This window comes from Pteropus vampyrus, unplaced genomic scaffold, assembly GCF_000151845.1.
Source record: "Pteropus vampyrus isolate Shadow unplaced genomic scaffold, Pvam_2.0 Scaffold9, whole genome shotgun sequence".
NCBI classification, from domain to species: domain Eukaryota; kingdom Metazoa; phylum Chordata; class Mammalia; order Chiroptera; family Pteropodidae; genus Pteropus; species Pteropus vampyrus.
In genome coordinates this window covers 13,452,698-13,474,882 of record NW_011888790.1, presented here as the reverse complement: position 1 = coordinate 13,474,882, position 22,185 = coordinate 13,452,698, and the positions used below count along the sequence as shown (strand labels likewise).

The window sequence follows — 22,185 nt, the reverse complement described above, 5'->3', positions numbered from 1 at the left end:
CACTAAAATTCCTACCTTCATTTGTCTTACATTCTAATTAGGGGAAATAGAAGTTAAGTCTATTCATAAGTCTATTTAAAAAAGCAAAATACATAGAACTTTTAAAAGTGATAATGTGCTTTGAGAGAGGGCTTTCAGAAAATAGAGTTCAGAAAAAACTCATTGTTGACATCTGAGGAAGGATTTGAAGAAGGAAGAGAGTAAGCCTTGCAGGATTTTAGGGAAAAGTGTTCCAGGTAGAAAGTCAAGTGTAATAGTATGAAAGGAGAGATGTGTCTGCATTGTTCTAAGAACAGCAAATGGCTGGAGTGGCATTTGGAGGGGTGGCAGCAATAACAAGTGACCTCAGAAAGCACAGAGGAGAGAGGATAATGGTGCTTTAGGTCCTAGTAGGTAATTATGAGACTTTGGTTTTTACTCTGAATGATACAGAAAGCTGTTGAAAGCTTATGAACATATACACTGTATAGTCTAACGGTTTCACTCTGGTTTCTGTAAGAAGATTAGATTATCAGGATGTAAAGGTGAAAAGAGGAAGAGTAATTAGAAGGTTATTGCAATAATTGAACCAAGGGGGTAGTTTTGGTGATAGCAATGAAGATGTCGAGAAGTGATAAGATCTGGATATATTCTGAAGACAGAGCCAACAGAATTTGCTGATGGATTGGATACTGGGTATGAGAAAAATAGAATAATCGATAATGATTCCAAAGGAAGACGGGGAAGACTTCAGAATGAGTAGCTTTGACAGGAAAATTAGAAATTTATTATGGATATATTAAACTGGAATTCCCTGTTAGATATTCAAGTGGGAATATCACGAAGGCAATTAGGTATGTGAGTTTGGAATTCAGGAGGAAGTCTAAGCTAGAAACATACATTTGAAAGTAATCAGCACATAGATCTTACTTAAAATCATGAGAATGAATGCGATTACCAAGGACATGAGTTTGGGAAAAAGAAGTAAATTCAAGGATTGGGCTGTAGATAATTTAAGTGTTTGGTACTCCAGGAGAAAAGAGAATCAATGAGACTGACATAAAAGAGTCAAAAAGCTATATGTAGATGGAAAATAGAGAGAATGGTATCTGGAAGCCAAATGAAGAAAGTGTTTCAAGGATGAGGATAATTAACTGCAATTGATTGATTTATAAAATGTTTCTCTTGATCATTTGCATTTCACTTGTTCAGGGACTCAATGTCTTTAAGTACTACAATCTATCAAAATGAGAACAAATCTGATGTTTCTGATGTTATTACAGCTCTTTTGCATGATAACATTTCATCTTTCATCTCTAATTATGAAAAAGTTATCCCCCGGTTAATGTAATTTTAGGCATCTGGTTGACAGGAGAGATAATTTTGAGGATTTGGGGCCTTCTTCTTGTCCTGTTGCATAATGTTCTTATTGTTAGCTCTCTTGAAAACATTTGTATAGTTAGTGGCCGTTTACAGGGATACAGTATCTCTTTTCTTTGCTACCTTTCTCCTACAGTCCATTCTTCATCAACATTTTCCAGGCTCAGTGAGTCCTCGCTTAAGGAGCACAATTCCCAAGGACAGCCAAGGACAGAGGGATAGGTGTATCAATGGTACATTAATCTTGTTACAGACCCTGGTCTGGAATTTCCCAGCCTGAAAGTCTATCCCTCAGACCACCTGCTGGTCTTCTCCTTTCCATTTCCCAGACTTCAGTTTTTTCCTTCTCCATCTAAATACTAGTTGTTTTGCTTTCTTCCCTACCTCCCTTGATAGTTTTCCTTCCTTTCCCTCTAGCTTCCAAAGAAATAGGAATCCAGAATCTATTTGTAGATGGCCTCCATCTTTTGTTCCTAGGACAATGTTCATGAACTTTCAGATGGAAGTACCATGGAACAAAAATGGGAATGGGGGAAATTGAGGTGTTAGACATTCTTTCTGAGGTGAAGACTGCCTACATTTGGAGATGGAGAAGTGAAGGCCACTATGGTATTGAGGTTTCGTCTAGTCCCATCTGGTCCTGGCATGCCAAGCAAAGATTCTGTTCTATGCCCTGTTCTACGGTGTCACAAGACATATGATCATTAGAGCATCGATTAAATTTAAGTATTAAATGCTTATGTACATCATTATGTAAATAAAGATAAAACTTCAACATACTAGAGTTTTGACTACAATGAAAATTAGAAGCACAAGATTTCACCAAAATCTTTAGAGAAGAATTACACTTTCAAAAAAATCAATCATTTGTTAAATGTATAGAGTATGTCAATACAATAGTAAATTTGTGTTTTTTTAAATACCAATTTAAAGTTCTAGTATAAACAGATGAAATTCTAAGGATTGCCTTAACTTCTCCAACCACAGACCCCTCATCACTTCCCCTATTAAGAAATTTAAAATTGTCACATTATTTATTCATTTCATAATAAGATCCAGCATATGATTATAATTTTGGAGTGATCGTCAACCAGTATAGAATTAAAATGAATCTCTTCCCCCAACAGTGTCTTGGCGGTAATGGGACACAAGACACACAGGTTTGATGTTAGGGAAAGGATGCAGCATCACATAAGCAGGGCCCAAATGGGACAAAAGGGAATGGCAGACCTGGGTGAGAAGATATACAAATAAGAAGAAAAATTAAAAACTTATCGAGTGTGGGCAGTAGAGGAAATCCTTAAGTACCTGTAAGGTCACATGATAAAGATGATTAACCTTTTTATGTATTAGAATTGGAGCCAGTGGGAGAAAATGTAAGAGAACATATCTCATTAGAAAAAAAACTGTATTAGAGTTGATCAGGAATAGAATCATCTGCCTTAGAAGGAAATGGATGAATCAATGCTAAGAGAGGTTAACATCTAATTATCAGAAATTTTTAAGAAAGAGTTTGAAGATGAATGGTTGAATTAACACAGGGCAATTCCTACTCTGAGATTTCACAATTGTGTCAACTCTAGTGAAGATTTGGGTGCGTACAACGTTTCTATGTACCCACGATAGTGATGAGCATTGCCAGAACAAAAGAGCCATGGAGAAGGAGAAGAAGACAGAGAGATCCCTAAAACAATTTGGTTTCATTCAATTTTCAATCCAATTCAGAATTTATTATCTATGATGTGCAAGACGGTACATTAGGCATGTCACAATTCTCCCCCATGTTGATTCATTTAAGATATGTTTATTGAGTAGCTACAATGGAGTTCATATTCCACAAGTAACTAAGAGTAGAAAAGAGAATGTGGCATAGTAGTGCTCCTGAAAGACCACAAATCTAGAAAGGAAGAACATAGTAGATTTTTATATTATATGAACATGACTGTCTATTTGACTAATTTAATTTTCTTTTGAAAGAGTAACTGGCAGACCTCATTGTATGTAGACAATACATTGAAAACACATAGGAAATAGTAGAAAGACCAGTGGATACGTAACTTGAAGTTGTACATCTGCCACTTATTAGTAAACTGATTCTTGGTAGGTTGAAATATTTACTAAAAGCCTCCATCTCCCCATTTATAAAATGGGGGGTACCTAATATTGTTGCAAAGAGCTGGCACATTAAAATCCATAGAGGTTGTAATAAATTTGTTATTTTGAATAGTTGGAAAAGTAATAAATTTCAGAATTTATGTTTTACAAAAATATAAACTATATAAAAATAGCAACTTACAGAAACATAGCTGGCATTAATATAATCTGATCCTGGAATACTAGCGTCAGCTATCAGCTTCACTCTGTTATTATTATCTAGAAGAAAATATAAGAAATCAGTACTAATTCAATTTTAAATTGCCACTATTTTTTTTTTTTTTTATAAAAGTAGTACAAAGAAGTTCATGATATAACATTCAACATTACAGATGGGTATAAAACTAAAGTAGAAGTTCCTGCTTATCCCATATTTCCACTACCCAGAGATAATGACTATTAATATGTTCTTGCATATGTTCCCAGAAATTTTTATACATGTTCATAGAAAATTAACTACAAATAGGATAATATATGGTCTCTCCTGTAAGTTGCTTTTTACATTTGATTATATCTTTCCATATCAGCATAAACAAAGATACCTAGCTCATTATTTTAAAAAGCCATGTAGTAGTTTATTGTTTGAATATGTCATATCTAAAGAGTTAAACTAATCTCATTTTGTTATTATAAAATGCTGAGTAAACATAATTGAACTTTTTGTATATATATTGGAGTGTCTTTGTAGAATGCATCACCAGCAATAAAATTCCCAAATCATATTGTGCATTTCAAATTTTGAAAGATATTCTCAAATTGTTCTCTGATTAGATCAATTCATATTCTGAACAAAAAATGTTTGAACAATTCTGTTTCACTACCACAAGATACTATTAAACATTTTAAGTTACAATCTTTTGATAGATACAAATTGATAACTCAGTATTCATTTTGATTTCCTTAAATATAAGTAAAATTGAATTTCTTGCTTGTTTATTGGCCATTATAAACATGTTTTCTATTAACTATCTTTTCCTATATCATTTTTCTATTTAAAAAATACTTTATATTAAATACAAAGGTTATATGTAGCCTTTTGTCATATGTATTAAAATTTTTTTCTTAGTTTATTGTTTGTCTTTGACTCTGTCAATCTAGCTAGCTATCTTATCACACATAAAATTTATATTTTTTATAATCGAATTTCTCATTATTTTTCATTATGGTTTCATTTTCATTGTACCATTCACGCAAAGGTGTTTGTCATCAATTTTCTTATTTTCACAAATTCATTCCTGGTTTCTTCTGGAACTTTAATGTGTTTTATTTTCTGCTTTTGTTTTAAGTATTTCAATCTTTGATCCATTGGGACTTATTTATTTATTTTTCTTATGGAGTGAAGTAAAATCTATCTTTTATTGTTTGTTTGCTTGTTGCCATTTAAAACAACAAACAGTCCTGATTTTTTAACATTCCATTCACCTTTTCTCTCCTTATTCAAAACACTGCTTTTATCATACATTAGATTTTTCTATGTATTTAGGTTTATTTCTGGACTATTTATTCTCTTTCATTAATTTATCTAACCATTCTTTCTTTAATACCAAACTTTTAATTATTATTCTTTAGACTATTTTAAGATCTGATAGAATTAGATGTCCTCTATTCATTAATTTTTTTTAAAGTTTTAAAAAAAATTTTTCCCTGAGGATTTTTAGCAAGTTGGTATTATAATTGCAATGTCCAGTGTTAATTTTAACTAGACATGGAAATGATAAAAATTAAATATCTATAACTACATAGTTATATTGAAGGTTTTTTTTTGTTTGTTTGTTTGTTTGTTTGTTTTTTTAATTTTAAAACCTCAATGGGAAGGCTCTCGATAGTGGAAGAAAAATGGGTAAATGGGTTTGGATTTGAATTCTAGATGATCTGTCTACCATATGTATGGCCTTGGGTGAATTGCTTAGAGACTCCTTTGTTACTTTAGCTATAATACGTAGATATACATTTATTTTGTATAATTCTCTTAAGGAAGACTTAAATGAAAGTTTATAGTAAGCACTCAATACATGTTCTTATATTGTTAAAACTTAAGCACATGTTATATGTTAAAATGACTTAACTGTATTGTTAGTAATTATAAAGACCTGCCCAATGGGCTTAAATTAGAAATAGAAAATATTTAGGCAAATTTATACAAATGATTATATCCCAAAGATTTTGAATTTGGTATGATCTAACTATTTTAATGACAGTGTGGCTAGTCCTATAACTTAGAAGGGAAGCCATCAGGTTTCTATTCACTTGATATGCCTGCTCATAACTATTCGAGTCAACAACAAGTTAAATTTTTCTTCATGGTGTTGGAACACTTCTGAAGGTCATAGTGTCCTGTCAAACAGAGATTTGCAAATCTCTTCTGCAAGCATTTGCTGCTAATTCTAGTATCTTAAAGCCCTGTAAGCTAATATCTTCTAAAATGCATTGTGATATTTGAAATCCTACTTCCTACATTACTCAGGGGAAACAATGCACTTCACTTAGCTGGCTCAAGCCAAAATTCAGACTCTATTAAAATGAATTCATTCTCTAAAAGAGAAAAAAAATTTTGTTTTCAGCTTTATGGCTTCTCCACAAGCACAATGGGAGAATATATTTTGTCTAAAGATCTCATTTGTTTGGTGTGTGTGTGTGGGAGGGGGTCAGAGGGGTGGAGAGGATGGTATACTGGCCCACAGAGGTGGCTGTGAGTTTACAGCCTGCCTTTTAACCCTGGCTATTGAAGTGGGCTTGTTATCTCCAGACTAGAGACCCTAAGTGACATTTAGCATGACACTAAATCTTATTCACTCAGAAAGTTAACAGTTTTTAAAAATAAACAATCTATCGATTACTAACAATCCTAATAACTAACATTTATTGAGTGCTTCCCATATTCCAATACTGGGAAAAGTAATTTACATGATTATTTCATCTATCTTCACAATAACCTTAAAAGATAGAGACCATCGAATTAATATGTCTAGTCACTAAGATAGTGGGTAAATAGGATTGCAACCCAGGGGGTTCAATTAGAACCCATGTGTTCTTAGCTTTTTTACTATACAGAAGGCAGTATGTATTATTAAATTAATAAATTATTGTAATAACATTCTTGAAAAATATAAAATTTTACCTAACAAAATTATTTCTTATAGGACCTCCAACTCTTTAAGAGGACAGTTAAAAATCTTTCCTCTAAAAATCCATTGAAAAATACTGAATATAGATATAATATAGAAATTTAGGTACAGATGAATATAAAAACATGAGAATTTCCATATCTCTTAAACTTATGATGCATCTCATCCAGGTTAACTCTCTGAAATTAAAAACAAAAGGACTTGTTGAGAAAGTTTATGCCGTAGAAATTTAGAGATGTAATACTAACATTTCTCATTTCTTATAATGTCTTATTTGTCAACTGTTCTTAAAGTCATTTACTAATGGTTTGTTTTGTTCTAGAAAGGAGTTTAGGATTAAAGCTATTTGTATTTTCATCCTATTCTAATACTGGTAATTAGCAGATTCCATTAGATTACTATCTCTTATATCATGTTTCCTTAAATTTATTTCATGACTCAGTTATCCTCTTGTTCTAGAGGATATCAGAATTTGGTCCATTTATTTCTATACATATGTATTATGATTTTACATTCTATGATTGTATTCTTCTCTAAGTCCATGTTTTTCTAGATGGGAGAGTTTAATTTGTAAGTATGGAATTTTCCCCAATATAGTTTTGAAAATGCACAACACATAGAAAAAAATACATGTCAACTCTAAAATTAGGAATATTTTAAACTTTAGATTTTGAAATAATATTGACAATATTTCAAAACATCAAAAATATCACTTTTTATTTCATAATGTAAAGTGTATTAAGTCAGAATATAGAAAGAAACATCTGCTTAAAAAATACATCAAACACTTATTATTATTAACCGAGGAATGCTATGTTTTTTCTTTCACATAACTGCAAATTCTTAGAGCAATAATATGGTTTCTTTTCTAATTAATCGAAAAACGAAGCCATGTTTATTATGGTAAGGCACAAACCTGCCTCCTTTGTAAAACCAATTCTGGTAAGAACTCTGATCTTAATGAATATTTTACAATGCATTTTTTATATTCCATAAGAAAACAAGGCCATGCTCTTAAGAGAAACTAATGCACAAAGTTACATATGAACTTTCTCTTTTTGTTTGAAAACTAGGTCTGTAGAAAGATGTTAGAGAGTTTTGTTACTTGGGTTAAATTACAAAGCTAAGAAAACTATTAGGTCTATAGTTTCTTGCACCTGCATAAGTGAACCTTGTGTGAACAGGCTGAAACCATGTACATTAACTTTAATAAATATTAACAAAGCAAAGGAAACACAATTTGAAAGTTGCTGCTAACAAAGCACATTATTATAATTCAATTAATATGCAGTAAAATATACTTAAGAAATATAAAATGCTAAGATGCATTTTGTGGTCACGTTAAAATATTCCACAGCTAAAACCAGAGATAATAAGCGCACATACATGGTTTTATGTTTGGAAAACGGTTTTTTGCTCTGTTCCAAGGCAGGTCGGCATCAGTTGAAGAAAGATCCTGAAGAAATTTTGGTAATTCCTGTGGAATAAAGTCATTGCAAAATTTACATTTATTTCAGAGGTAAATAAGAAATTCCACTTAGTAGTAAAAGACAATTCTTTTCTGTAAACCCTTTTATTTTTAAATTGAAAACACCTCTTGTAATTACCGAAACAAGGTTAAATTAATATTAATGAACTTACATAAACTTTCACCAAAAATATACTGAATGGAATGGTCAGTTGGGCTACTGCTCTCTGGTATAATTTCTTTGTATTTTGGGAAGCTCTAAGATGTAGCAACCATGTTAGTAACACTTTTCCATATTCTACTAATGGTTTTGTCAGGTACATACTTAATATAATTTAATATTTTAATGTCTACTTAGTAGAGAAAGAGAGTTTAGTGATTTATTTTTTGTTTTTTCTCGTCAGGCAGTGTGATTTCATGCCTATTAATTGGTACAACACTGGTCAGCTTGAGAAGATGCCAAAGGTCAGTTCCTGTTCTCAGTAGGCATTGTTAAATCGATAGTGGAATGCGACAGTGAGATTAAGAATTATCAGACACAGACGAAGGGTCAAGAAGATCTATTATTAACATTCTGGTGAAAAATCATGATATTATCCATTCATCATTAAGAAAGTTGGTGCAAGAAAATGTGTTCATTATTTTGTTGAGCTGAGATTTACATTTATAAAATTTTAGAAATAAGTCTCAACTTGCCAAATTTCTTGACAAGTGTTAAAAACGTGTTTTTACAATTTATTCAACATCATTATAAATTATTTCTTTTAATTGACTACTTCTCCCTTCCCTCTTATTGTTCCTCAAAAAGAAAATCTAGACAGTCTTTTTTTCAAGTGGATATGTATGAATTTGGTGTGTTAGCACTAAGGCTTAGAAAAAAATTAACCAAGTGAGGAATCCTAGGAAAGCTTCCTTGTGTCAAGGTTTTGAGAGTATAGGTCAGCATGTTTGTAAGAGACAAAGAACTATGCAGGGGAGGGGAGAAGAAAGGTGAATTGGAAATCCCCTGAAAAGTGGTATTTCTATTCTATGATTATTTTACATAGATGTTTCTATTTATAGATTTAAATGGCTCTGGCCTTGATAATTAATACCCAATTACCAGGTTGACTGTTTGAAGAGTAATGGTACACTTGGTTATTCTTATCAGGGCACACAGGGCCTCAACCACCCTCCTTACTGTTAGCTCTTTCTCCTACTGTTCCTTCTTTTTAGTGGATCACAGATGAGTTGGACTATTTTGTATCCTCATGCTTTCGCATTCATTCCCTCTCTCTGGAATACCTTTCTTTGCCCCTTTTTCTACTTATTGGACTTTAGCTCTTCCTAAAGTTAATCGTTCTTCCTAAAGGTTATCTTTTTGTAAAGTCTTTTCTGACTGCTATCCAAACAGAGTTGATCATCACTTTTTTATGAACACATTTTTTATCGTAATATAGAGCATTCGTAATTTTTTTATACAGTTCTTATAATATAAGCATCTTTCTGGTAAGAATTATCATTATAATAGCTAACAATTGTATCAGCCACTATTCTTAGTATTATACACATTCAATCATTTTAGTATTCACAATTCAGTGAGGTAGCAATTATAATAACAATTTCTATTATTTTAGAAATGAGGACATTGAGGCACAGAGAGTTTAAGTGATTTGCCAAAAGTCACTTAGCTATTAAGTGTTGAATTGATATACATCGGTGTATCAGATACAATGCCTATCACATAATAGGAGCTTATAAATATTGAAAATATAATAAAATATAATATAACCTGAGTTATAAGGTTTATCAAATATATGCATCAAATATGCATTTGTTTATTAAAACACAATTTTGCTTTAAAAAACTTATTATAGCATTAGAATAAAAACATTTTTGTAAAAGAAGCCCCTTACATATTTATATACATTTATATAATATATACACAAAACCTATACTTATATAACAAAAACCCAGGTTCTTAAAATCATGATCTCCAAAAAATTTAAACTAGAAAATTTCTCAATGTAATATCTGTGAAAATGTTACTGCTAATAAAACTTATCTACTCAGTCATGCATAATGTGATTTTATTTGCTCCTACGCTAGTGAAATTCTGCTTCTGAAAACTTCAGAGTTCTCTTTGTGTAAATACTAAGAAGAGTTTTATGGTATCACTGATTTTGTTAAGTCCAGACCAATATTATTTAAGAAGCATAACCAAAAAGCTGTAGGAAATACCATTAATCTTCTGACATTTTTGTTATTATTCCCTGAGAGACTGAAATATTATAATCTTGAATTATTCAAGCCAATAGTTCAATTCTTTGTTTCAGAAATTCACACACTAAGAATTTCATGAAAAAATAAAGTTTTGGTGACATTTAGAAACCTGTTTTATTTTCATTATACAAAATAATCATCTAAGTTAAGAAAGATGCTTACAAGTCAAAATAATTTGAAGATCTGATATCTATCTTATGTTTTAAAATAATTTCAATTTATTTCAATTTATAAATATGCAAAATGTTAAAAACAACAAAATCATTTCTTAACTTTTAAGTAGTTTTTGGGTGACAAGTTCTTAATTTTACATATTCTCCATAACATAAAATAGCATTTATTACATAGCAACTTAAAATCAGGACTTGTAAAACATGGAGATTACTTATCATTTTTTAATTTTTGGACAGTTATAAAAATAAAGTTATTTTTATAGTTTCTCAAAACATTAAGTTCTGCTGTCAGGTTCATCTGTATCACTAACAAACTAAATAGGCAAATCTAAATTGGAATTATTTAGTGTTTATATCTAAAATAATTATTTAACTATAAAACTACATATATTGTATAACTCAAGCCTTGTACCCAAACAAAACTCAAGAAATACAGCATTATAGATTTGCATCTACATCTGGATGAGAGAGCAGTACGAAACCAGGCCAGGATGCTATTCCCAGGGAGGTCTGAAGAAGTGCACCTTTTCCTGACACAGCAGGTGAGTAATTTTGTTCAGGTTGCACCAGAGGCTGCCCTATCTCACATTACTATCCAAACAATCAACCTGGTAATTGGGTATTGATTATCAAGGCCAGTGTCCTTCATGGCCTTGCATGCTTAAAATGGACATGAAATGTGACACATGAAACGACTGGAGGTCTGGCAATGTTGTGACAACTGCTAGTAACATACCGAAAATTCTTCTTGAAACTTTAGGTTGTTGTTTGTGCAAAGCTCTTCAACATGTTGCAGGAAAGATTTCTTGCTTATCGGCCTCCAAGCAAAGAAAGGTATAAAACGGAGTCACGTTAGATTGAGTTCTTTCACTTTCGCATTGGCACTGGTGAACAAGTTACAGAACAACGGACATTTCAAACCCCATAAACCACCCAGCCTTTTAAAGTGACTCTGTCACACTTACAAAATTAATTTTTCCCCTTTGTAAAGTTTTCTTCCTTTGTATTCATGGTACAAAATTCCTTCAATTTTTAAGTGACTTTAAATGAATGATTAACATTTTAATGAGGGAAGTTTTTCAAGTAAATGTAAAGTTATCATTGAATCCTAAAGCGCATAATACCTCTTTGTCATACAGAAAGCATTTTATACATTAGAAGGTTTTAGAAGATATAAAATATTGCAGTGACCTCATTCTCATAATGACATGGTTTTTAAACCCCAAGGAGTTTAAATATCCCCGTATTACTTCCCAAGCTAAAATACAGACATGCAGGCTTTGCCCCAGAGAGAGAGAAAGCATTTCTCCAGTTACCATGCAATTAGTCATGCTTTTATGATTTATATCTAGCTTAGAGGTTTTTCTAACAAACATACAAAAAAGGAACCACACATTAAAATTCATCAAATCAGTGAGTCTAAAGTTGATATTCAAAAAAAAGATATTTCACAAACTTACTTGATGGATTTTCTATAACTAAGTAACCTGCAACAGAGATTGTGTTAAATGCATTGAGTTGAAGGTACAGCTCTTTCTGAAAGAGTTCTAGATTAAAATCAGAAAAATATAAATCAGTAATGTGTAATGTGCTATGCCTTTATCTGACACATGATCATTATTTTAGAATCTATTTCATTTTTAAAAATTATATATTGTTTGAACCGTAATATGGCCAAATAATAATTTAGCCTCTCTCTCAGGTTAAGAAGGAACCTTTTTATATTGTTAGGTATTTGGAGCACTACATTAAAAATGGGTTATTTTTTAATATATTACATAGCATTCAATGATCTAAGAAAGTTAATGGAGATTTAAAAAAAAATTTTCTTTGTCCAATAGAGAGTGCTGAACCAAGAAGAATGGAACTTTGAAAAATGATATTATATTGCCTGTCTTGTTTCATAAGTGAGTTTTGATGAATATGTAACCATAACAAAATCATATCATTTGAATTACTTAAGACATATTTTTTTGTGACAGTTCATTGGTCAAGTTATTTATACTCCGAAAAATATTAAAATAATTTTTAACATCTAAATAGACTATGCAGCACACAAATTCAGAGATGGGCACATGTTTAGTAACACATTTGTCATGCACAATAACTTAGCACTGCAAAAAACACAAAAGTCACGAAGTTTAATTAAATCAATAAAACCTATAACTTATAAAAAGTTTTAATTTTTAAATATTATTGGGTATGATTTTATGCATTCCTTAGTGAAGACTACTTATAAGAAGATGTGATTTTTGAAGTAAAGGATGAACGAAAGGAAATAATTAGATTGAAAAATGTGGTATAATGAATATTATGAAAATGTTCACAAATGTTCAAATGAAGAAAACATGCATCAAAAAGAAGTATATTTCATTAAAATACCAGGACTGGTAAAATATATGGGAATGCTGGAGCAAGTATTTTCAAGAAGAATGATAGAATTCTTGGTTAATGATGTAGGTGTCCCCAAACCAAAGGAGGTATCTCCCAGCCAGCCTCTCAGGGTATAACCTAGTAGAACATCATGTTACCAAACATGGCATCACAGTGATAAAACTGCAGTGCTTGAGCAAAGTCTTGGTGCATGAGCTTGAAGGCTTCCCACTATTCTGGTGATTCTAAGAAGGCAACAGAGAAATCCCAACTCTAGATGGATACAGAGATGGCTAAATGGGCTATCGAATCAGAAGAAGCCCTGGTTTGGGGACAGGAAGACACAGTGTCTGAATTAGACAGTCTGGACACATTTCTGACATTGCGACAGTGGGGACTAGGAAAAATTCCCTGTTGGAAATAATTACCCCTTAAGCAAGAAAAAAAGACATTATGAACTAGACCCACACTACCTCTGCCCCCTTAGATGCCTGATGACCCAGTGCTGTTCCTCAGAAATTGCTGTGGCAATGAAGTTTGGTTGGGCAAATCCTAATTAACTGAGCTTAAGATAGAAATAAACGTGATACTCGAATTAACAAATCAATTTCCCTACCAAGTGGAAATGAAGAGTCTTGAGTTGCGTGGAGACCATTTTTACAGTAACAAGGAACATTTTTCAGTTTGTGATTGGTGAAATTCAAACACACTAACAGGCCGTGATTTAATAACAGCCTTATTGTCCACCTATATAAGGATAGTTAGACTTAAAAGATTCTCTCTGGTTAAAAGGGTCCAGGATTACTTGAGGCCACACTGGCAAATATTTTTACTAGAATATCTAGAATCTAAAATAGAGCTGGTTTCTGGGCAGCCATCAGTAAGTCATTTAAAGAATTGGTACACATTAATGAAATCCCCAAGAGATGTTAATCCCCAAGAGATGTTAAACACAAATAATCATATTAAAATATAAATGAGCAAGAAATAGCTAAAGCATCATATTATTATTCATATTCTTGCTTTTTTATTGATTTCTATTCTCATTTAGAAATCATAACTAATTGAATAATTTTTTTCCTTTAAAGTCAGATGTTTTTTTTTTTCAGTGAAAAATGCTACAGGAAATTACTTTTATTTTACTACTTTTATTATTTTCTTTTGCATTTGAAAGATCTCTCTAAAGATACTAATTTTAAACCATAACCGGCTAGCTATTGGACTTAGGTGGATATTTGTAAATTATTTCCTTCTTATAAAATATGATGTCCCTAATGGCTTCAAATATCTGCACCAACAAATACCAGCTATATTATCTTGAACAAGTTACTTGATCTTTCTGTGCCTCAGTTTCCTAATTTGGAAAATGGGGTAAAATATGTCAATCAAAGCCATATATGTAAAACGCTTAGAAAATTCCCTGGCTGTAAACAACACATAAATGTTAGTTACTATCATTAGTACTAGAATTACTTTTTCTAGTTTATTTTGTATAACTCAAGCTCCTCCTACTCATCTGTTCTATAATTAATAATATAAAGAAAGATTTTTTTTTTGTTTTTAAAAGAATATTCGGTCTTAAATTTACTCACAAATGGGTAGGCTAGATTGTGCTAAATTAAGCAGCAAGATTTCCTATTTTATTCTTCCTAATCATGGTTCCTGAATAAAGAGTGGTCACAAATATCTAGACATCAAATCCTAGTCTTATTTTCTGGTTTTCACTTCAAAGTGCTAAATAAATCTCTAATATAATGACTATAAATACTAAGTTTTCAAATAATCACGTAAAAACATTTCTAATCATGCCCATATTTCTGACATTATTCCTTATAGCTCCCCTTCATACACTCTGTTCGCACTCCAAGTATTCTCTTGGTATCTCTCCCTCTCAGTATGTACCATTCCAGGTGTTTTCTCACAAGCAGATTCTACTGATTCCTTAATGGCTGATTCAAATGTTAACTCCTTCATGGACCTTTCCTTGTTCTATTACTGAGAAAATAATTTTTCCTTCTGTGAAACCATCACCTTCCACCCTGTATTATGGCTATTTAAGTACATGCATTAAGGATACATGCACTAAGGTTCATAAATACTTGAAGGCAGGGGCAGGATTAACACCTAACTTACTTCAAGTCCCTCAGAACCTTATTCATAGTGGACAATGAATAAATCATTGTTAAGTATACAATTATGGATGAATTCAGACTAAGACACACAGTAAGCTAAATATAAGTACTCTGATAAGGAGAGAATAACTGAGTTGAATCAATTTTGCACTAAATATTAAACAATTAAGAATTCTCATATGGTCCTACCTCAAAGCTTTAGATAAGTAGGATCAAAAAACAGTATGAGTCTAAACAAAAGCCATATCATATCACTTAATATTAGAATTTAACAGGTGCTAGATACTTTGTTAGGAAATAAGATATCAGAACAATAAAGTCGCTCTTTTCTACTTAAGTAATAAAAAAAGAAGTAGGGTGTGTTTTGGCTTTATTTTCTTTTGTATCTTTTTATCTAAACTCAATCACTTAATGTAATCTGTACTTCATACTTGTATTTACATAATGTGAGAATCAAAGCTTCTAATAGTCTAATTTTTATGTAACTGTCCAGTCTATGCTGATGTCACAGTTATGTGTGAACCGAAATCTTGAAATACCTATATGGATAGCTTAAATTTATGCCAAAATGGGCATAAATTACCTAATTCAAATAAAAATTAGATTTTTTTTTCTTGTTGTCTATAGTTTCTTTCCATTGAATTGCTTTGATTCTTAGCTTCATATCACATGGATATCATTTTCTCCTTAAGTATTGGCTATGTTCTGAATTTTGTTTTTCCTTGAGGTTTTAAATTTTTATTTTTAAATAAGAAAAATATTAATTTTGACAATAATGCAGGAAATTAGAAAAGAAGGTGGGATATAATATGAGAAAAATGAATTGACTTATCACTGATGAAGTAATTAGAAAAATTGGGTTAGATACACACACAAATTTACAGAAATTACTGTGCATGAAAGTCAACAATGTTATTTCAGAAGGAGTGCTATTTTCAAACCAAGTGCTCTGTGAAGACACTTAAAGAAATTCAAATAGAAAACATTATTTTTACTAAGATTTAAAAGAAATCTTTAAAAATTGTTAAATGGAAAGCATTTTAGACTGGTATGGTATTCTTATTTTATTCACTTATGATAGTGAAGATTATTGCCAAATCATATTCAGTTCATCAGTATAGAAATCAATTTTAGAACTGTCTAGATTTCAATAAGATAAATGACCACTTTTCAATATAAAAGGCTAAACATTTTTTATTACATGAATCTTAGTTGTCTTAAATCCTATGCTTTTTTGCTGGAAGGGTATTATTTCATGTTTGGGTTCATTTTTTAAAAGTCTATCAAAAACTTAAATTCCGCTCAGATTACTCTTGATAGATCCAGAGAGGAACCATTTATTTATGTTGGCAGTGGTGATTGAAGACCATATTGTCACAGAGACTCAGCTTTCCCTCAAGGTCAATTAGTTGAAATCTATAGGGAACTAAAATATAGTTCAAATAGAGAGCCATAGATGATAGCATATAGATGAGCAGCTTAAATCAGCATTACCAGTGGCATAGGACAAAGTGAGAAAATTTGTGGTTTTACTTAATTGGTTAGATCAGGATAAAAAGAAAAGAACCTCAAATTCTTTTGCCTTGATATAAAAATACATATTTGTACACATTTACATGTACTTCATAGTCAAATAAAAATTTGTAAAGAATCTTTCTCTCTGGTAAAGCATATTAATTAATCTTTCCAGGTTTTGTAAAGTGTTGAGTGTGAGTTTTTAGTTTATATATTTCATCAAGTCATTAATTATTCTGACATTTACAGCTACTTCTGCAATGATATTCCATTACTCAGTTTTAAAAGTTGTCTTAATTTTTGTTCCTTCCTATTGTTTTCACTTGTTAAAGGCTTTAAAAAAGTATCCTTTCAAATCCTTATTCATTCTTTTATAAAATAACCAATAACATTTCTGTGGTCTTCAGTATCAGTTAAACTGATTATCCTAACCTATGGCTGGTACTATATAGCTGACACTAAAACTTCACTCTATAAGCTAAACATACCATCTGAATAAGTGAGTAGTGTAATATCTTTCTTATTTACAGAAAACAATCAGTAAGTAAGTGAAATCTAAGTACTTTCTCAGTCTGTCTCCTCATATCTGTGAGGACAAATAGGTTTAAAAGGAGCTTAGCTATTTGAATGGCATCTCTCTGGAAGAAATGCCCTTTCCTTTTTCATCAGTATTTCCAGTGCCGAGAACAGTGCCTGGCACTTGATGGGTGCCCAGGTGATATTTCTTTTACTCAAACAAGGTGAAATGGGTTTTTAGATAGATATGGGAAAGCAACATTCTTGCTGATGTCAAAGTGATGAGATAAGGTTCCCAGGGTGGCAGGAGTTGAATTTTTCTCATCACTAACCCTCTCCATATTAGCACATTTGAAAACAAATTCTTGGCTGTTGCTTTATTTTGTCAACCATGTATTCTAAATTAAAACCATGGGCATAAGCTTAGCTACCTCAGGGGCAATAGGGAAGAAGCAGTAGATAGGATGAAGAGCCTGCTGACAGCTGTGTGAAGAGATGGGCAAAGTTCTCAGTGAGAACTTAATGGAAAGGAGACAGATGACATAATACCATCTAAAATGAAAATCCTCACAGCCTGAAGTATTAGCTAGTGTGGCAGATAAGCAATAAAGTTCCCCTATTAGATGTTAGAAGGCAACCTCTGAAAACTAAATTTAGAAGAAGACCACATCTACCTTAACAATGTAATCTATGTAGAGGTGTTCTCTAAAGGCTCTCATTAACCCAAACTATTAAGTTTTGCTCTGTCAAAGCAAGAGCTCTGACTGAGCAGAACACTAATCACTGACTCTAGGAGAAAAAAGTTGGTGATAGAGGAGAGACAGTGAGAGTTCTATAAAAATGAAAGCATTTTTCTCTGAGGTACTAATAGCATAAAGCAAAAGAAACAAAGAGTAAAAGCATTCTGTTTAATGATGATGAAGAAAGACATTCAGCAGTGTTACTCAACCAGACTGCTGCTTTGAGTCTGGAATGCTGAGAGGTCAGCTTTGAGTGCTGGTTGGAAATTGATCTTTTATGTGTGATGTGATCACTTAAATCTTTAGTTCAACAATGTCTTACTTTGACAAATGTTTGAATCTGATCAAGCAGGTCCTTTAAGGAAAAGTATTTTCATAAAACTATTTTAATTCTGTCAGTGGGAACTTGGTAATTAGTTAATATAAAGTAAAACAAGATTAACTATATTCCAAAATGCTAAATGTGATTAAAGTAGAAATAGGCCTGGCTTCCTCTATTTTAATTGTGCTGAGTGCTATTCACGGTCAATGAGAATGATGGGAGCATTATCCCCATTCAGCATTGTGGCTCATGGAGACTGACTCCTCTTTAGTAGATTTGGGATTTTGAAATCAAATGCATTTTCATTCCCTGCCTCCATTCACATCCTTTTTGTGAAGAAACTGATTATCACTGGGGCATGCAATCAATTGCTGGGCTCCAAGCTAATGCTGACATTTTTGCTATGCTATCCTTAGAATGTATAAAGCAATTTTTGTGCTAGGATAAAAACAGCATTTCTGAGCATCAGAGGAGTGCCTATAAACATGCACAGTTGGCTATCCGGTAGTTAGGGTAGAAGTAAAGATTCCAGGAAAGGTGTCACTCTAAATGCCTCAAAGTGAGAGAACAGGAAATGTCATCATCTTGGTCCTTACAGATTACTATCTGCAATAGTTGAAATGAGCTTGTGTGTAGTGCAAACCCAGATTCCACCTGTCAGATGGCAAACTCAGCTTTGTGTCATGGTAATAAAAGGATAAAAAGCAAGTGAAGAAATCTAGGTGAACACTTATTTTACTATCAAAGCTAACACAACATGAGAACACAGCAAAGTTTTAGGACATGCACATTTTGAGACAATGTGCATTTTACCATATCAATAGCATGCAATTTTATAGAGGACACATTATAAGTAGAAAGTTTTTTTTTTGTTTTTTGTTTTTATTTTTTTTGGCTTTAAAAAACAACATATTAAACAACAAAACGCTCAACAAAATATGTATTTAAAAAATAGAGCACACCACCTGACAAGATTAAAATAATCACAGCAGAGCTCTGCATCACCACAGTAACTTACTGGATGACAAAAATCTCCTTGCGTCTAAAGAAAAATGAAGAGTATCTGGAAGTAAAGATTCATTATTTATTTAGTATACAAACACACTGTATTACTTTTGATTTGCTAACACAAGAACATGAGCATTACAAACCTTAAGCTTTATTCTACTTCAGGACATTTCTTGTCTTGAATTCACATATTAGTCAGATATTTCTTATCTGCATTCTTATATTTTTGCCATTGCTTGTAAAATAGTTTAAGACAGAAGTAAAATTAATGACAAGAATCTGTCAAAAAACTGACAAATAAAATGCTATTTTACATAGAATTTCATATATCGGTCAAATACTATGTATTCTTATTGAAGCCACAATAAAAATTGCACTACCAAAGATTTTCCAGTTTCTGCAAGTTTGAACCTATGCCCAAATGTCATCATTCTTTTGCTCCATATAACTAGAGAATAAATAATTTAAAAGAAGCAGTTCTTCCCTTAGAATCATTCTCTGTACAGAAAACACTCTTTGAAGAAGGATACCAAGAGTCCTTGTCTATTTAGGAGGGTTCATATTGATCTCATCTAGCATGCCTCAGAATTAAACACACACACACACACACACACACACACACACACACACACACACACACACAAACACATGTATCATGATATCTCAGAATCAAACAGACCTGGGCTAGCATCATGGCTGACCTATTTACTAGATGTATGATCCTGAACAGTTACTTAAAAGCTCTAAGCATCTTTTGTTTTTCATTTGTAAAATGAGGATAAGAGTACCTACTACAAAGATAGAAAGAATTATTTGCGATCATTACATACAGAATTTAAGACATAGAAATGGCTCATAAACAGTAGCAATTATTATGTTAGCAAACCCTACATAAAAGTAGATTTGGATAATTTTTAATTTTATAAATATTAGAAATAACAATAACAAAAGCAAATGTATTCTGATACAAAGCACATTTATGGTATCCTTTTAAATGGTAGCTTCCTGAGGGCATAACTATATGTTTAACAATAATTCAACATGCAAATATCTAAAGTTATTGAAGAGAGAAACTCTTAGACTAGCAATTCAATTGTCTTGCTTCATTTTGTTGAGAATTTTAATTCCATTCATGATTACTGGATTGGGCCTTGAGTCTTTAAATAATGTACCATTACATTCATTCAACTAAAACAGGCAAGATAATTAGTATGAAATAAAGTACAAATTTTTTGGAAAAAAAATTGAGGCCTAGAAGAAACTAAACATCTGTCAAGTAAAAATATTAGAAACATTGATAATTGTTATTCTACTATTTTTTTTTATTTACTTACCATAGGACACAAAATTTCTATAACTTAAGTATGAAAAGAAGACAGTGAAAATAAACTTTTTTAGCAAATAGAATATCTAACTCGTGAAAGTTCTGTTTCATTATTTATTTGGAGGTATTATGACACTTATGGGAAGGTAGTCTGTGTTACACTTGAATTAGTTAAAAACAATCCATAATGTAAGTCAGTCTCAGCAATTTTAAAGAGACAGGTCTATGTTTTACCTGTGTGTCCATGCTAATCTTGCTAATATTTTCTCCTAGAAACCTTTCTCACTTCAGCGGATTAAGTGGCTGTGTTTTGAAGGAGTGATCACAAAATGTTGTTTTGTTCATTCATTTATTACATAACAAAACCCACAGGTCATTTTCTAACCTGGTAACTGTAGAATAGATGAGCCAAAAATATTAAATATTCTTACTAAGAAATGTAAATTGCATTGTCTAAATTTACATATAAAATGTGCATAATGAAATAACATAATTATCATTCCAAATAAGAATTTAAAACATTATTTTGGTATACCTCCGAATGTTCTCATGGAATTATAAAGTACTAAATTTTTGAGTTTTGTTCTCCTTTGGGAAAGAAAAGTATAAAGTGAGAGAATTATTCTTCAGATATTTAGTGAAACAAGGTAGAATACAATTAAATAATGAGAGTTTACATGTACAAAAATTATAGGATGAATCTTAAAATATACATAAATATACAGGCAGATAAAATAGTTAAATAATTTCTTAACTATAAAACCCCAAATACTTGAAAGAATTCGGTACCTAGCATTGTAATGACTTCTTCTGTCAACTAAATAACTCTCAAAACTAATATTTTAATGACTGATTAGATATTCTTCTTTTATCATTTCTCTATGGACATGTGAAGACATAAAACATTGAGGAAAACTGAAAGAAAATAGCATGAGGAAAGTGAAGAGTTTGGATGAAAAAGAACATGCATGAGCCTCAAGTAAGAATATTAGAAACACCGATTATGTTAACTGGGTAGACTTAAAGGAAATTATCTCAGTTCTTTCTTGCAAATAACAAGGACATATGGCATCCTCAAACTCCTGGATTCTTCACTTCCAGAATCAACCATCAATCTCTGTGGCTCTATCCTCATTAGAACTGTATGGCATTAAATACATTTAAATCTTCCAGCACCTCAAAGACAGATGAAGAGCTTTACAGCTTTAGTGAAGGACGGACCCATATATGTGTATCTGACTAATTATAGATCTGTTAGTTACTATTTTTTTTAGTCATATTGTCGAATGTATTAGTGACTTTATTAATATAAAAAACCTTCAATAAATAGTAAAGCTGGACATAAAGCTCTGTAATGAAGAGTTAGTACCCAAACCACTTGGTAGTTATTTTAATAAATTTCTATAATAAATCAAGCAAAGAATATTATTATGTGCTTGCCATTGGAATTACAGATAACAATGTTTTTCAGACACAAGTACTGAGATCATAACAAACAAATGATAAAGTAAAAAGAATGGAAACTAAAATTATGAACTTTACTATTACTAAGGGTCATATATGCTAATTTTCTATATGCAAAAATAAATAATAATTATTTGAAAAATATTTGAAAGAAACTTCTACATCATTTTGCAAATGAGGTGACATATACATAAACACATGTGGAAGTTGGAAAATAAATAATGAAGAGTCAAGGTTAAATAAAGCAGTC

At 31.6% G+C, this 22,185-nt stretch overlaps 1 protein-coding gene across 3 annotated transcripts in view; it reads right to left on the bottom strand.

Moving 5' to 3' along the window:
- PTPRQ (protein tyrosine phosphatase, receptor type Q) overlaps window positions 1-22,185 on the bottom strand; it is a 179,937-nt gene that overhangs the window by 12,359 nt on the left and 145,393 nt on the right. For 2 of the 3 annotated variants that reach the window (XM_023521153.1, XM_023521158.1), the window contains exons 38-40: window positions 11,278-11,359; window positions 8,025-8,115; window positions 3,656-3,732 (exon numbers count right to left, since the gene is read on the bottom strand). In XM_023521153.1, coding sequence (XP_023376921.1) covers window positions 3,656-3,732; window positions 8,025-8,115; window positions 11,278-11,359 — 250 coding nt within the window. Of the gene's footprint in view, window positions 1-3,655; window positions 3,733-8,024; window positions 8,116-11,277; window positions 11,360-12,001; window positions 12,029-22,185 lie in introns of all 3 variants that reach the window. The other variant, XM_023521148.1, reaches the window with a different exon arrangement.